Source organism: Scleropages formosus, chromosome 22, assembly GCF_900964775.1.
Source record: "Scleropages formosus chromosome 22, fSclFor1.1, whole genome shotgun sequence".
In the NCBI taxonomy this organism is placed as follows: domain Eukaryota; kingdom Metazoa; phylum Chordata; class Actinopteri; order Osteoglossiformes; family Osteoglossidae; genus Scleropages; species Scleropages formosus.
The window spans coordinates 1,733,208-1,751,095 of NC_041827.1; the positions used below are offsets into that span (position 1 = coordinate 1,733,208).

The window sequence follows — 17,888 nt, forward strand, 5'->3', positions numbered from 1 at the left end:
CACACACACACACACACACACACACACACACACACACACACACGACTGAAACCGGTTGTCCTGAGCTAGGTCACGGCAAACCGGAGCCTAACCTGAAAACACAGGGTAGAAGGCTGGAGGGGACACACCCAGGATGGAAGCCAGTCTGTCACAGGGCACCCCAAGCAGGACTTGAACCCCAAACCCAGAGAGCAGACACAGGCCAAATCCACTGCACCACCATGCCCCCTCCCCACTGATATATTTCTTTATAATTTTATTGATACTTTTTCTTGACTAACTCAAAGAAATTTGAAGCACAACACTTCAAATCCTTACCACAGTTCAGATCATAGAGCAATTTTTACCAGCTTATTACACTCATTGACTTGTTGTAACACATTAGATGACAGCATGTTGTGTCTCGTCAGGACAACCACCCCTTTTCGTTTACCAGCATTCAGTTGTCCTTCCTGTAACTTAATCAGTTAGACAGGCAAGTATAAACTGACATTTTATTGGCAGAAGGGTTTCTCATTTCTGAAATTGCTGAACTTCAACAGAATCAGTTTTTTTCCTAAAGGAAATTCCAAATAAGTTTTAGGAAAGCCCAAAATGCCAAGCAGCGGTCAAGATGGAATCTGTTTAATATTAAACTTCATTAGAATAGTACCTTCAGTTCCTTCTAAAGTCCAACAACAAGTAGAACCATTCTCTATTGTCAGTGAAACCATGGGTAACATACGAGTTTGCAAAAAGAACTGCAATTTATTATCATCATTTACAATTACACTTGTGAAAAAGTAAAAGGCATCTAAAGGCTCTTACCAAAATTAGTGCTTTAAATTTTCTGTGCAAAATTTCAGGCATTTTGGAGCCCTCAGTCCTGTTTGTCACTCCAGATATGCATATGGAAACATACCTGCATACATAGTTAACATGTGCAAGACCAGGGTATGGCTACAAGAAACCCACCCTCTCTCAGCCAAGTGCTCAAGCTGGGGACTAGTGTGTCCTTCAAGACTCTTTGTTCTTCAGAAGCCCCAGCTTCCTCAGCGCCTCTTGCCGATCTTCACCTGTTGAGCACCGTGGTTTGATCACTACACTTGCCCCATGGGGACGGTGAGTGGAAACTGGTGCAGATTTTACTGCTTCCTGAAGCCCTGAGGTCCCAGATGCAGTAGGGAAGTGCCTATCCTGGATGCCCTCAAAGTCTTTTTGATTTCCCAGGGAGGATGGCCGAGGCCGGCTGTTGCGGAAGTTTATAGGGGGTCCCTTGGGTGTGGCTTTGGAGCTATGGTCTGATGAAGCGAGACTGGCCACTGAGTTTGCCAGGTCTATCCCTGAGCGTTCCAACACGGCCAATTTAATCTCACTGGAATCTGCTGCCTGAAGATTTGCTGGACCTGCTTTAATTTCCCTGGCACCCAGAGAGCTAGTGGGCTGAGCTTTACCAATGATGATTTGAGGGAGGTCTGGGTCAGGATGCATCAGAGCTGGCTCTGAAATCTGACGGGTTCTGACAGGATGAACAGGAGCCTCACCTGACTTTAGAAGGCCTAGCTTACGCAGGGCTTCATTCCTTACCCTTTGGGGGTCCATCACAATCTCACTTGGAGAGGTGCTAAGGGAGCTTTCATCAGAATCTGTACTGCAACCTGCAACTTGTATATTAGCCTTGTGAATTATACTAGACTGCAGCAATTTCGGTTTAGGAGGAACAACGGGTGGGTTTAACTTTTGCGGAGTAGCTGCGGGCTGGCTTGGTGAATGTGAGGCAGGGGCATGAAGACTCTCGCTGTGTAGCTGAACTGTTGCGGCAGGACCAGGAGACTGCTTGGCTTTGGATTCGGAGGAAGAGCTTGTGGTGGCATTTTTTGTGGAGGCGCTTTTTCGTAACTGTACAAGTCCCTCGTAGGACAGCGGCCCCCTGGACGCTGCAGAGTCAGATTTCGGCTTATTCTGGCTGCTTTCAGGCTTGCGATCAGCTGCATCAGCCTGGGGTTTAATACAGCTGTTTGCATTTTTTGGTGACACTTTCATTCCACCCTTAGGCTGGATACTGGAGCTGTCCTTCGCCAGGACGAATGGAGTGGCCACACGATTGCTCATGAAGGGCTTTTGCTCTTTGGTCACCTCCTTTCCAGGGTCTTTTTTGGTATATTTAGGCAAATCTGGAAGAGCAAATCATTGTTAGGTGTATACTGCTAGTCAAAATATGTAACCAAATCAAAACCATAAGTTTACAAAAGCAACACTTGTACAAGATGAACTGGACTGCAGGGCCAAAGATGCTGCAGAAGAGCTAGGAAGACATAGTAACTGATTTTATGTTTTTAACCAAATGACCAGTTTCCAGCAAGTGCACTTAGACTTTTGACTGGCAAAGTATATGAACAACTGTTGAAACACTGGAGCCATAAGAGACCATAATAAATACAGATTTAAAACCTGGCCTAAGTCCCAGAAGGTGCTCTGCAGCTGTACTCTTGAAGAATGCACTTGCACAAAATGCGCACACATACACACACTCGCTTGCAGTCTACAACCGCTTGTCCCGAGCAGGGTCACGGCAAGCCGGAGCCTAAGGGATGGGAGACACACCCAGGGCGGAACGCCGGTCCACCACAAGGCACCCCAAGCAGGATTTGAACCCCAGATCTGCCGCCACACAGACACAGCAGGCACTGGCCAAACCTGCTGCGCAACTGCACCCCCCGCACAAAATTGGATTAGTGAAATATTCAGTTGCAAACCAGTAAAATGCTGACTTTGAAAAGAGTGGCCACAACATCAATTCATTTAGCTGACACTTTTCTCCAAAACGATTTACAATTATTTACCCATTCATACAGCTGGGTAATTTTACTGGAGTAATTTAAGGTATGTACCTTGTTCAAGTGTACTACAGCAGTAGGTGAGAGTCAAAACACCAACCTTTGGATTCAAAGGCAGCAGTTCTAACTGCTACACTGCCAGCTGCCCCCACTGACATTAGGTAAAATGAAAATGCAAAATGTATTCCACTCTAAATATATTCTGGTATTTCTCATATTTTGAATGAGCAACCACTGCTGTGACATTCCTTTAATGTCAGAAGAATGCGTCTATTGTTACTAGGCCTGAAATAAGACAATAAGCTGTCATTTCCCCCATGAAGAGGTAAGTTTGTAGCAGGTGGCACTGCTGCAGGGGTCTACTCACTGTCTTGTCTACCGCGGGCCATGACTGATGACAGGTGAGCTATCCTGGCAGCCAAGCTGCCCGTGACACCAGGCGGGCGTTCGGACTTATCGTTGGACAGGCCGCTATCTTCTTCAGCTTCCAGGGACTCAATGGTCTCCTCCAGGAACATGAGGCAAGCCCTTTCCTCTGCCGACAGGTATGCTAGATTGTCATCACTCTGACAGACACAAAAAAAAGCAGTAGTCAAGAAGATGTCACTTGTTTTATGTCATTGGTTCATCTCCAGCAGGAGTCAGTCAGCAGCGTGAACTTGTCAAAAATGCAGTGACAGTTGAGGGAATACAGATATCAAACATATTCATGAAGTTGAGTTTCAGACAAAATATATTACGGCCTTGGATGTTACAAACATGTCATTTATAAGTAATACCTAGTAATGAAAAGACTTTCAATATTCCCCGAAATGTTACGATGACCTGCGCATTACTTCACAAGGGTACACACTCATCTTGAGTGTTAAACAAGCATAGACTTTTCATACATACATTAGTAAAGTGAATGATAGAGTCCATGCGAAAGTATGTTAAGTGCTGTAACATTTTAAAAATTCACTGTAAAATTCTGCCCTAAAAAGTTCAGTCAAATGCATACAAACACCAGAATTAAGAAAAGAATCAAAGGATTTTTTTTTTTTTTTTAAAAAACACATAACTGATATGAACATGGTCTTTTGCTTTGACAGTTACAATTACATTGGTGTATAATTTCTTATTTGGACAGTTTCTGAATATAAGGCTTTTTGTTATTTATTCTGCTTTTTGCCTCATGCTATGGATGTTTCATGTCAGTGAGTGTTTGGTGGCCATACATTTTGTTAAGGAACAGTAAAAGAACTCACGGAGCCCAAATTGATGCTGACCACACTGTTGCAGCTGCCTGCACTGTCTGTGTGGGCCATCGTGTTCACGGTCACGTCGCTTGGCCACGCGTCACTCCTCGGCATCGAGATGGTCTTCTGAACTCCGATTTCTGGAGGAGATCACCTGGAAGGGGTGGAAGGGGCATTACAATTAAATCCTTCACAAAAAACTCATTGCATCAAGAGGAGACAAGCAGTCTATAGAGTTTTGTGGTCTTCAGAAGTTCACATCTTTGCGTTCATGAAGTACAATGTCACACCAAAGTTACCTGAAATGCAGTAGCCAGGTGATGTAGTTTGGGTACCTGCAGTGAAACTACACAACTCTCTCACACACACACACACACACACACACTTTCTGAACCGCTTGTCCCATACAGGGTCGCGGGGAAACCGGAGCCTACCCGGCAACACAGGGAGTAAGGCTGGGGGGGGCACACCCAGGACGGGACGCCAGTCTGCCGCAAGGCACCCCAAACAGGACTCGAACCCCAGACCCACCAGAGAGCAGGACCCGGTCCAACCCACTGCGCCACCGCACCCCCACTTCACAACTCTCTTTGCTTAATGTAGAAAAACTATGAATTCAGAATACAAAAAAAAAAAAAAAAAAAAAGCCTTTGGAACATCTCTTCACCTTTAATGATTTGGAGAAAAGGACTAAATTAGGAAGTTCAGACATAACTTTCATGTCTACGTTAATATGACACTTTGAATGGACTTGCAAAATAAGTTCACAAAAAAAATAAAAAAACCCAAGTGACCCATTTTTGTCCTGCTGACATCTCCTAGCAAAACTCAATGGATCCTGCAGATACTACAGCTGTACCTGCAGCGGCTGAGTGTGTCAGGCATACTGTATCACTGATTACTGAAAATAATAAGTTTGGTCAAAAAACAAACTGGTCTTAGGGTTGGAAGAGACATCCACAAATGGAGAGCTGGACTGAACTGAAAGCTGGAACTTCATACGTCGTTTGTTACTATTTCAGCATAAACTTTACAACATATGAAAGATACTGTATGCGGACACTTATTTATAGTATGTAAGGTTCACAGTGGAACTTCTCAAACAACGATCATGCCTATCAGCTGAACCTAAAATGATTTCCTCGTTGACCGTAGTATAAACAAGTGTACCATATCCTTGCTTACGGTACATTTAAAATTAATAAAATTACTCTTTTGTCCATTTGGTCTCTAAAAGCATTGCCCCAGTTGTCCATTTTTTTTTTTTTTTTTTTTTAAATCACAAGCAGATATAAGGAATGACCACAAATCTCTCACCCACACACAGTTTTCAAAGAACTTTCCCCACACAGCTACTTGGGAGTATCGGATCCCTGAGTACACAAAGCCTTAACACATGGTTTGTTTGGCTTTCTCTCTATACGTAAATGATTGCCTTGCTGAAAAGGAAGCCACGCAGAAGGTGAACATGAACACAGAAAGCTATGGGAAGCCACTCTAGTTGCAGACTGAGCAGCTATAGCGGTTAAGTTCCTCCTCGGCCTGAAGTCCACAGTCAAACCAGCAAAAGCACTGATACAGTGATCAACGTTACTGGCCTTAATCACCTTTGGAAAAGTTTTTTTTTTTTTTTTTAAAACTACTTTGCAAGTAATACTATCAAAAAAATATTAAACAAACATTCACATTTCTAGCTTCCCTGACCCTCAAAAAGCTCCAAAATATTTTGAGGGAGACACCATTCCAACAAATGGAGACTGGGGGGGGACAAGCAACAACTCCAACACAATGGGCTCTGTGAAATATTTCACATTAAAACTGAGAATGTGGGAACAATAAATACTGCGCGCATACACTCTCCCTCTCTCACACACACACACACACACACTTCCTGTGTAAACACTACCATGGATAACAACACCTAGTGTGTGGAGCTGCTGCCAGATCAGCATGGTATACATCACACGCACCATTCAGTAATCGTCCACTAATCCTTCTATAAATACACAGCAGAAGAGCACATGGCTTCTAGAAACTGCAGATCACCATGCAAGCACTTAATCATTTGAATAATTCTCCACTTTCCTCTGAGACATAATCCTGAAGAGCACAGACTGTACAGTTAACTCACTGACTAACATGGGGGTGGAACTGTGGCCTTCCAATATATTCAACACCTTACAATATATTCATGTCGAGGACATAGTAAGGAGTAGGGCCACCCTTTGCCTTCAGGAAGCTTCAGTCCTTCCTGGAATGCTGTCGTACAAGTGCTTAGCCGTATGTCGTGGGACATTGCACCTTCTCCAAGAATTTAAGCCTCCAGTTCTTTCGAGCACAATGAGGTAGAAATATACTTTTAGAACTGGTGACCAGGGAGGCCGTGGAGGCCATTGAATTTCTTTAGCAGTGTGTATGGGAACATCATGAGGAAACCATTTTGGCACAACAGACTGGTAGCTGGTAAAATGGCCTTATATTCCTTCATGGTTATATGACCACCACAACAGTCAAACCTAATGACTCCCAAGAGATGGCTGTTCAAACCATTAAGAATCTCCCTCCATGTTTAACATCCACCCAGTTTAGTGCTTCTCACACCAGGCTATGAGTCTTTGCACACTGACCTCACATCTAGTCATTTCTCAATACCAGCCCTGCCATAAATGCCACCTTTATTAGCGTCACGATGCACAGTTCTCGCAGAGACTGGGTCACGAGTCACAGAGGTGCTGATTCAACTACGGTAATTTTTGAGGTTGTACTTTTTCGGAATGTAGCAACTATCCTGTGAAGTGTCCACCTGTCACTGTCAATGAGGCTTGACTTTGTCCACTGCTCCTCTTTGTCCATGTTCAGAATATGATGTGATTATGGAGGCTGTTCCCCTTGACACATTACATAGTTTCACAGCTTCTGCCACTATTGCATCTGAATTTGGGAACTATTTGGCCTCATGTTGCTTTCAGAACCAATATATTAAAAGTATTAACTGTCAGAGCTCGATTATAACTGACAGACACGACAGTAATCCTAATATGACTCACCTTTGCAGCTATGTTTCTGATGTAGTTTCCTTAGTTACACTCCTTTTTCCATGTGATTCCTTCGTTTTCCACTGTAACCCCACAGAGCAGGCCTACTGTTGATTTTTGGTTCCCAGTACTTGACTAGTTCTTATGCAACAGATCCAGGTAACCATTCAAACACAATCTGAAGTAATAAACCAAAATAACGCAAAGGAATGGTACTTTGACCGTATCGCATTCTCAACAAAACCCGAGTTATTCATTGAACCGATGACACAAATGTTGTGTTTGCAAACAAACGAGATGAAGGCCCATCCCAGCAGTAAAAGAACAAGAGCTCCTCAAGACAGGATTCAGTCACTGCAGTCCAGCTACAACCAAAGCACCATCATGAACACGCTCCTGTCTTGCTGTTGTGACACTTAGCAATCTACCGTATGCTTTCAGTTAAAATCTGATGGACTCAGCTGTATAAATGGGTTTTTTTTTTTTTTTTGATTAAAAAAACCTGCAACTAGATCAGAATTGAGAGAAGTGCCCGCTAAACAAATAAATGTAAATGATCAGGTAGAATATTAACCAGTGACAGCACAAGTCCACACACACGGGTGTTTTGCAGGAATATACATAACTATCACTGTAAGGCATCATGGCCCAAGCTGTCAGCTAAATAAATGTAAATAGTAAATATCACAGGCTAAAAACATGGTGTGTGTCTCCCCACCCCCCCCCAAAAAAAAAAAAAAAAAAACCTTCAGGTAAGCCTAATGCTCCTCCCAATTTTTTTTCAACAACACCTCTATTGCTAATATTTTGGATTCATAATAATGCTTGAGTAGTGCAGTTTGCATGGGGAAACTGAGCCCAATGTAAGGCATAGGCACACTGTATACCATAGTGCAGTGCAGTACCCCCACCTGCTACCCATCCTATCAGAGCCAAAGGCACATTCAAGTCTTTGAAAGAGGAATCAGACACTTTTCTCATCCAGCTACTGACAGGAGAGAGATATCCAGGCCCACTAAGTTTTTTTTTAGTCAGTCACTTAGGCTTTTGAGTGGTGTAGAGGTACGGGACTGAAGCACAACGCACGAGCATTTTATTACAGGCGTGTGAATTATTCATTCGTGCACAGACAACATCATTATCCATGCAGACTTTCTCTGTCCGGGTTTGGCATATTTCCCTTTTGGGTCTTGATTTTCTGGATGCAATGGATACAAACGTTGCCTTGCAATCTGAAGGCTGTTGGCTCAAATCCCACTCCTGCAGTAGTACCCTAGTGCAAGGTCCTGAGCTTAAATCAATACTGTAAGAATGTCCTGACGCAAGTTGCCTGATGCAAATTGTCTCATAAAAGGTGATTGTAACAAAATATCAGTTTTCATAACCAGCAACACTGTAAACTCAAATATGAAGAGGCCATGTGAGGTGTCAATGAACCTGTATCTTATTAACATTACTTGGATTATTGTGCATTGTGGGCATGAGTGAACCGCAGTGAGTACTGATCTATCAGTAGGGTATTAGATCTAAGCAGGCGCCCGCCAGGAGTAAACTTTACTCTTTATCTGTTAAGACCTCAATACATAATAAAAGGTGCAATCTGCCTCCCAAGTAACAGCATGATTATGCAACACATGATAATTCCAGTGAACGGGTTATAAAATATCATTTCGGCAGTAAAGTGCATCACTTGTACTGCCTTTTTTTTTTTTAATGACTCGACAGCCGGGTGTTTTGTTTTTTTTTTTATAAAAGGAAAAACCTTATCAAGTACAAGGTTATTAGCTGTTCCCTGGTCACCGTTTGTTTAACCGTTTACTTTCAACACAATCTGAACACTTTTGAACAACAATTTTAAACGTTCCGACTATCGCATTTCGGGGGGGATGGGGGAGGGTCGGGGTTAAGGTCACATTACTAGAAAAACGTGGAAGTGATTATAAAGGTCTGGTGTGAGTGTGTGTATGTGTCTGCGTAACCAATAGCACTGTTCATAATACCTACTTTCTCTATCGATCTTCAACCTGTTAATTTGTATTCCAAACCAGTTCCTGACATGTTGGAAAACCACGAATACAAAATAATGCACGGATAAATTGACGACCAGCAGCGGAACCTTTACACCGTCATTCGTGGGGTGGTCCAAGTGGTGGCGTTCACCTGTTCGGTACCTGTGGCTCGGAGCTGAGGAGCCCGCGGTCCCCGCCGGGCCACCCGATCGACGCCCTGAGCTCCCGTTTAAAGCCCTCATTCCGGCCGGACGAACCGAACAGCCGAACCGGACTTGCACACTTCTTCTTCCCACCGTCACCAGCGCTGCAGTCTGAGCTGAATTCAGAGCACGCCGGTATAAACAGTATTATAAATGTACAGGTAGATCGCATTCACGATCCGGGACCGCAGACGGACACGTGGTGCCGGGCAAGTTCGTAACCCGCACCAGCGGATACAAAATGTGGCGCGGTTCACAGAAAACGGACAACGAAACGTCGACTTACCGGCGCAAATCGTCGATTCCTTGACAAATTCGCGCAGGTTTCTGCGTCCAGCAAAGCAGCGCGACGAACCCGTGAACGCGCCCTACGATTCTCTGCCGGCGCGCACTCCGCTCCCCGGGAGGTGTGGTCACCGGCGAGCTGCGGCCACCTCCATCGCCGGGGATCGTTATAAAACAGGTGTGTTTTATTTTCGAGCGAAGGTTCGTCATCGGCAAGTTTTGTGTTTCGCCTTCTCGCCTTGCGGTCTTAAGGTCGTTGGTTCGAATCCCATTCCGGCTGTAGTCTCTCTTGAGCGAGATACTAACCCTGAAGAACTGACACAGTACGACATACCTACTGCATGAAAAGTGTAGTCTCATTCGTTGACACAGCTCTGCTTCTGAGTAACCTTAAATTAAATAATATCTCTGTCTCGAAAGTGTTTAACAATCTTTTTCACACTCTTCTTGTGTGGCAACTTAAAAATAAAAGTCACCTAGAAGCTTTCAGTGGGCATCATTGATTCATTCTTTTTCACTATTTTCTGTGTGTGTTTTCAACTGTACTAATTCTATCAGCAGAGGTAAAGAGATGTAAAAAGTGAGTACTTTTGATATACCACCATACTCCATATTATTCTGTCGAATGTGAAGTTTTTCCTGTCACTCGGTGTTTACTTTTCAGTGTGTCCGGCTGGCTATAATAACTCTGCTATGACAATATTGATGCCTCTTCCTGTACACCATAAAGAAGGTTGTGATTACGTATGGATCTCAGCAGCTATATCAGGTGCTCAAAATAATCCACTTATTGTGCATAAATAACTGGTGATTTTGGTTCACACTGTAAGCTATTTCCTCTTAGTTTTTAACTGTAGAATACATAATGAATATACTTAATAACTATATTATATAATTATTATTATACGTAAAGTTACACAGACACAAGACGTATTGAAATGAATTAGAAAAAATATATAGCTAATCTACACCTATTATTTTTATGTACAGGCTGTATGTTACAAAATGTCACCGGGTTTTCTTTTGTACACAAGTCATTTAATCCTCCTTACTGTTACAGAGGCGAGAGATTACTCCTCAAAATAACTTTTAGCCTAATTCCATTAAATGGGTGTCAGTTAAATCCAGTTTGTACTATTGTAATTCTTCACACGGCTCATTGATATCTTCCACAGTAAGGCAGCTGAGCATAGTCTTGTTATGTTTCTCTAAATGGAAAATTCCGTGTGGTCTTCAGAGTCTGAAGGTAATAACTGTGTAACTGCATATGGTAAAATTGATGATGCCAAAACTATTAATAATTAATTTAATTTGAACTAAACCAAAAATATTGTTATAACTGGTTCAGAATCTGTTTAGCTTTTTATTAGATATTTCTATTTTCATACTCATTGAATGCTACATATCCATGTCTTTTTAAAAGTCTGCCCTTACATTTACTTATTAATTTACATGACAACATCCTGCTGTGCGCCTGGATACATCCTTAGTTTTGAAACCTGGGGTTACGGGATATTTCAGGTCAGCATAAGACACCATCGCCCAGGCGACCCAGCCAGGACTGATCACACATCAGAAGCTGGCCTGCATCCAGGTAGCTCTTCCTTGAACCCACAGCTTACCTCTCCTGATCCACAACCATCTAGATGGCCTTTTCACAGCTTCAGAAACAACTCTCATGGCCTTCCTGAAACTCAGGGTGTGGACCTCTACGCTCAGTCTTCTGCCAACTTCACAAGCATATCCATGGCCGGTTTAAAAACAAGATCACAGAAAGTATAGTAACTAACTATCCCCTTCCGCAGCCTGGGACATTCAGATGTTGTTCCTCCAGATGTGGCCCTCAAACTCACTATAGTAATCTAGAATGATTGGATTGATATTACTCAGGATGTGGTTCCACTCTTATGGCATCTCTACCAGTTTGTGTAGAATCATGTTCGCAGGCATTTGTGAGATCTAGCCACAATAAAGCAAAGCTTGCTTTGCTCTCACGAAGCTCTCCAATCAACTGGGTCGCCACACCAGTTGCTCTAAATTTGCTAACACAGCAGATATTCCACCTTTCTGCATTGACGTGTCAATATATACAATCCTGAGGAGGAATGCTCTTAAACACTGAGTTGTAATGCTGAAGAATAACTGTGCACCAAGTATAGAAGTAACTCTATTCTGACTTCTGACATCTTTTTAGGGATCCACTCCCCTTCAGCCTTCCACTACTGCTGTGTGACCATGGACCTTCAAGTGACCTGCAGGACCTCCAAGGCCTATGAAACTGCTTTGGACAATGCTTATAGACCTTGTTGGGAATTCCACTTGGGCCTAGGGCCAAGAGAAATGTAGGCTTTGAGTTACATGACGGAAACAGTGAGAGGAAAACAATCTTAGGTGATCATTCTTTATTGGTGATTCAAAGAAACCTGTGCTCATATCCAGAAATACAAAATAATACTGTCAAAAGTTGTTATAGGCAGTGTGCAAACATCCAGTTACAAATACAACCTACTTTTCAGTGGCTCACATACAGTAAAGTAGCAAAAACACTAAAGAAAAATAAAACCAAACATACGGTTTTGTATGTATTCTGTATTCCTAATGTGGCAAAACTGTTCAAAAGATGCACATTTCCTCTATTAAAAATTGGATGTTCACACCCAAACTAAACCCAGTTTCTCTAGTGTAGTCTTGTGTGCCCTGCTGTGGGGCCAGCATAGCACATTTTTGCATTTCACTTTTGAGTTTCCATGGAAACCAGTAAGGATCTGAGTAAAGCAAGTTTCCAACTGGTGTGCCTGCTCAGAGCTCTATTTATGCTGAGTGTCCACAAAGCTAGTTTCCAACGAGGCTCTTCCAAGCAAACCTGCTCCTCCTTCACAGTACTACCCACCACAAAGGGCGATTTACCGATAGCCTTATGAGTAACAATATCATCATCCAGAAGGAGCTATCAGCTGCAGTGGAAGCCTGTTGGAAGGTAGCGCCCAAGATGACCAATAGTGGTACCGTGTTGGTTATTATTTCACTGAACAGAAGGGAGGCTACAAGATGAGTGAATCAAGACTTTTGATTAGCATCTAATGAGACTATAATAATGAATGGTTACCAAATTCAATTCTAATCTGAATATGAATTTCTGGCTGCCTGTGAAATCGTTGCCTCCAGCTCCAAAACTTTATAGGCTGTCTTATTTAAAAATTCCTTTAAAGTCTAATGTGTAGGATAACAAGAAAATCGTACTGTTAATACATACATTTACAAACTGTAAAATCGTACTGCTAATTCCATTTGCAATACCAACCTCAAACACTGGAGGAGAAAGGAGCAAATGTAATTTACTTGTAATTTGCCGATAAGCTAATGGAACAGGGTAGTATAAAAGCCAGCATACACGTTACCCACCAATAAGAGGCATTTGTAGTGGTCATTTGGGTTAGATGAAGCTGTTTATGTTCATTCTTTAAAGTCAAAGATATCCAAAACATACAGTATGTTGAAAGGGGTAGTTCAAGTGGGAAAATTCAATTAATTCAGCTAATTTTCATAACCATGTTTTTTTTTTTTTGGGGGGGGGGTCACAAGTGAACTTGTGGTAGTGCTGGTTTACTAATATTCACAAATGACATCTGACTAATGGGGTTGCCCTGCTCGGTGATACAACCAAATACTAATGCTATGATAGAACACATCGCAAAATTAGCAAGCATACCAAAATATGGGAAAAGCACTACAGCATATGAGACTATGAATTGCACATGATTGTGAGGATGGTCCAAGGCTACAATGTACATGTAATACGAACCCCCTCAAACAACTGAAGTTTGTAGTAACGGAACAATGAGAATCAAGTAGATCCAGTTTCTCCATAGTGCTTCACATTCAACATTCATAAACTGTGCTCCTGCACATCCATACATCTAGTTGAGCGGGTGTGTTAAAAAGTTCAAAGCTGTCCTGTCGCTACAACAACATGGTCCACTAACGTGAGGAAGGAACTGTAAGGCTGTTCAACTCGACCAGAACCCTTGCACTGATTCATAAATCCCCCCCCCCCCCCCACACACACACACACACACACACACACACACACACACACACAGTTGAACAGACCCACTCCCTGCACTTTCGTATGTTATCATTTATGGAGTCTATTTAAGTAATATAATTAGAAAGGAAAGGGCACTCATAGCATTTCAGTTCATAGCTTTTTCATAAAAGTGGAATTAGTATGGGACACTCCCCAGTGCAGCTGTCCTCTACATGAAAGGAAATACAGTGGCATGCTACACAAATACATTGAATCAACCATTAAATGATCACCGTGAAGAGGCGAGACACAAGGATGTGTCAAGACGAGAACATCATTCCGAACACGGCTTCTGGTTCACCTAGATTGCATTTTCCTGTGATTAGCAAAGGCAGACTGAGAGTGGGAAGTCAAGACGGTGCTTTGTAATACACATTTCATGCTTTCATCTGAACAGTGAAATTGGCAGAAGTATCATTGGTTGGTTTCATACTGACATGTCATCTACAGGTGAAAACCATGTCCAATAGAGGGGAGGAAGAGCGCTCAAGGCTAGACATGCTATTGAACCCTGCAAAGGCTTGCTACAGCACCTGCTGTTTGACCGGGCGATTCAGAGTGAAATGACCTGTCCTTTGGTGGCACAGAAAAGCAGGACATTTGTTTTGTGTTGGTCATCGTGCAAGCAAAGCATACTGTGCAGACAGTACCTGAATCCAAATACTCTGAAAGTTCACATGTATACTGTTTTTCCAAGATGGAAAAGCACCAAAATGTCATTTACAACTGAAATGTGATGGGTACTCAGTTCCTCCTCATTCTGCTGTTGAAGATTTTAAAAGCACCACAATGAGCTAAATTTGATTTGTTTTTTTTTTTTTTTGCTTGATCACAAAACAAAATTAAAAACCAAACAAAACATTAAGCCTTAACTTCTCGGAACATTCTACATCATTTTAATGAGCGATAAATAGTTAAAACTACTTGGGGTGCTAAACCACAGGTCAGGGAGCAATACTGTGTGTGGGCTTCCCCCGAACTGTAACTTTTCAGTATCACTGCAAAAGGCAATAATTCAAGTGCAGTAATGAAACATCACTCCAACAAGCCAAACCAAGTGGGAAAAAAAAAAAAAAAAAAAGTTAGTAGCTCTGAAAATGATTGTTTTGTCCTCCATGATCGAGCAATTTGATTTAAAGGTTATTCTCCCTAAAAAACTTCACAAATAAAAATCATCCTAAATATCCCCCTCCTCCCACATATCTGGATTGCATATAATCAATAAATATGTCTATAGATGCTGTGTGAGCAACTGTGTAATTTCTTTGCTCGTGATTAAGAATCAAATAAGATATAACGACGTAACACCCGACACTTAATAACGGCTGGAAGATGTGTCGCAACGGTGCCACGGCACGATAAGGCCTTTCCAAAATCCAGTTTTGGTTTGAACTGAGGTTTAAGTGCCATTTCCAAACAGGCAAGATACATCAAACTACATTTTGAAACAATAACCGCTTCATACAATCCCTACTGTGTACAATAAAAGTAAAAAGCGGAAGAGGTGACACTGGAATCTTGCTGGGGGCCTGTTTGCCAACAGCAGTTGGGAGAGGTACCGGGGGGGGGGCATCGTAACAGTAGGTTGGACAGAAGGCATCGGCAGCATGTCTCTGGGTACTCGGGGGCCACGTGAGGTAGATCGCGCAGACTGAGAACGAGATGACGACAGCAAGTGACATGAGCATTGGTGGAGGTGGGGAGGGGTCTGGAGGACGAAGGGCGACACAGGGCCTCACACCTCTCCGAAGTTGGCATGGCCTGTCTCCTTGGCATGCTCCCGTGCCTCTGCCTGTCCCACCAGGCCCATCTGACACACCATGCAGCGCAGCGCGAATCGGTTGACGTCCGTGAACTGCCTCTTCCGCCGTGCCTCGTCAGCCAGCTCCAGCGCCTGCGCCAAGACCACATCGTCCGCCGTTGAGAAGATGGTCTGAGGCGGCGGCGCCCCCTCGGCACCGGGTGTTTCTCGCTGCAGTGGATCGTAGTGGATCCCATCGTAGATGAGCAACACACGCTTTTGGTAGCCAGCGTCCTCGCCAAAGCGGTCCACGCGCACCGTCTGCGTGTCCACCACGCAGATTTCGCACTGGTAGAACTTGGAGAGGATGGAGACCTCAATAGCGCCACCCCAGGTGTCGTCGCGTCGGATCCAGGCGCAGTACTCCTCATTGTTCTTGCCCAGCACGGCCTCCGAGTATGCACTGGGGTTGCTTGCCACAATCTGGGCGATGAGGTTGCGCATCTCCGGCGCACAGCCTGGGTCATACACCCCACCCTCCACCACGTAATAGATGCTGGTGAAGAGGCAGCTGTTGTCTGCAGGTACGACATGGCGCGCCAGAACGGGCTGTGACTCCAGCTGGGGCCCTTTGCCTCCTGCCGCACTGGCCTGGGGCTTCGGCTTGTTCTTCTCCTCCTCTATAATGAGAGTATCGCCTGGCGACAGAGGGAGCGGTCAGAACACACCTGCTGGGTGGAAAACAGCCATGTACTTCTTCTTCTTCCATACTGAACATTACCCCGTATTTTGAGAAACAACCTGTGCGAATTCTTTTATCGCCTGAAAATTATTAAGGTGATTCTACTGCCAGTCTGCTCTGTGACTAAGATGCTGATCATGGGCTGGCAGTGTAATTCAATTAGGGTACCGATACCCTCTGTCTAAGTGCGTCAAAAACCGCAGGAAAAAAAAAAACGGCGCTTCACCTGACTTGATGGGGTAGTCTTTCAAGTGTGCTTCCCCGTTGCGCAAGTCCAGGCTCGAGGGTGGGTATCCCACCATGATCTTCTGCACGTTGCAGGGGATCCCCGTCAGTTCCTCTACCTTGTCCTTGAGCTCCTGCACACAGGACTGGTGCGTCAGGCCCTGCATCAGGTGAGTCCCGTTCTTGGCCTTGCAACGCAGACGCAGCATCCTTCGATCCTTCGGCTCTGCAAAGAGGTGACATTACATTGCATGAATCAAAGCCAGTTCACAACTAAAAATGAGATAACCCAGTTCTGGGTTTGAAATAGACAACTTTACTTGACAATATGCCTTGGTAACAGTCCTGTCCTTCTTCCTTTAATGATGGTAACATTACTATAGGCTTACCACGATATTTACTATGTCTTAAAACACTTTCTTGGCCAGCAACAGCACTCTTTTGTTGGGGGGAGATATGTACTCTTGGTAAAGACCCAATGAACAAATCCAGCTTCCTGTGGAAAGGGACACAGGAGCTACACACTGCTTTCACAGCAAACTGGAAATAACTGCTTTTGGACCCATTTCCTTCCTGATCTCCAACCTGCTTCATAAAATTTTACATTACCTGTCACTTTTACATTACTGTCATAAAAAATAAAAATCCATCCAACTCTTCATGCAGCCATTCATAATGTATGGTGACAGTTCTATACCACGTGACCACTGTGAATAACGTCTGCAAATCATGTAATTCTATAGCCGTTGGTGTAATTCACTTTTATTTGCCCTCATTTGTACTTGGGTAATGGAAAACTAGTAGTAGTCCTAGTAGTTCGCTGGAGGCAGTTTGTTTCTGAAGCAAGACAGATCGACAGCCCGTCGCTATTTGGGCCACACTGAAAGTGACCCGGTAGTAAAGTGTGACGTGTGGTAAATGTGAAATACTAAGTAAGCGGGCTGTGGTCCGTCTATGCGGACACGTGCTCTTAGAGCAGCGCACGATCTGTCGGGTACGAGCCGCTCCCAGCCGCGCGGTGTTCGGCGTCGCCCTCAGTCGCACCGCGGCTCTCAGCTGCATTGTGCCATTGTGGGCCGCTCCTGGACATCCAGCAGAGTATCCCGGTGCAAAGGGAACCCGGCTCGCGCGTGTGCCACGATCGTCGCTCGCTGCCATCTGTGTGTGTGTGCGTGTGTCGAGCGCACACAGTGGCGGAATGCACGAAAACAATGACAACACAATCCGAACCTGTGACACGCGGCTACGCTCGTTTCGACCCTAGTTAAAATCTTCTACGTGAATCATTCATATTCCCCTACCTTAGCCCAGCGAAACGGCCGTATCTTTAAACAATAAACACCGCACGGGGGGACAGCGTGCGCACATCGTCACGCAGTCACGTGACACGCAAGCTGTATGACGTCAACACAAGACCTCCCTGCTCCCTTCCTTTTGAAAGGTGTGGGCCTCGCCCTTCTCCACGACCGCTGTTCGAAATATACACCTCAAGAGTTTGAAGTAATAT

At 44.0% G+C, this 17,888-nt stretch overlaps 2 protein-coding genes and 1 long non-coding RNA gene across 4 annotated transcripts; 1 reads left to right on the plus strand and 2 right to left on the minus strand.

Moving 5' to 3' along the window:
* Positions 1 to 224: 224 nt before the first annotated feature.
* On the minus strand, positions 225 to 9,719 carry LOC108918231 (specifically androgen-regulated gene protein). Of its 2 annotated transcripts, none has more exons than XM_018725345.1 (4): positions 9,588 to 9,719; positions 4,064 to 4,208; positions 3,184 to 3,382; positions 225 to 2,153 (listed from the first exon to the last, which is right to left on the minus strand). In XM_018725345.1, the coding sequence occupies exons 2-4, from the start codon at positions 4,166 to 4,168 to the stop codon at positions 997 to 999; spliced, it is 1,461 nt and encodes a 486-aa protein (XP_018580861.1). In that variant the 5' UTR covers positions 4,169 to 4,208; positions 9,588 to 9,719; the 3' UTR covers positions 225 to 996. The 2 variants fall into 2 exon arrangements, with proteins under 2 accessions (XP_018580861.1, XP_018580862.1); XM_018725346.1 differs by having other exon boundaries at positions 4,085 to 4,208; positions 9,588 to 9,661.
* On the plus strand, positions 9,696 to 13,478 carry LOC108918232 (uncharacterized). Its single transcript, XR_001964838.1, has 3 exons — positions 9,696 to 9,764; positions 11,108 to 11,180; positions 11,781 to 13,478. It is a non-coding gene; the product is annotated as an uncharacterized LOC108918232 (long non-coding RNA).
* A 195-nt stretch (positions 13,479 to 13,673) lies between these two features.
* Positions 13,674 to 17,746, minus strand: yod1 (YOD1 deubiquitinase). The gene is made up of 3 exons (XM_018725457.2): positions 17,683 to 17,746; positions 16,383 to 16,607; positions 13,674 to 16,112 (listed from the first exon to the last, which is right to left on the minus strand). The coding sequence occupies exons 2-3, from the start codon at positions 16,588 to 16,590 to the stop codon at positions 15,409 to 15,411; spliced, it is 912 nt and encodes a 303-aa protein (XP_018580973.1). The 5' UTR covers positions 16,591 to 16,607; positions 17,683 to 17,746; the 3' UTR covers positions 13,674 to 15,408.
* Between the last annotated feature and the right edge of the window lie 142 nt (positions 17,747 to 17,888).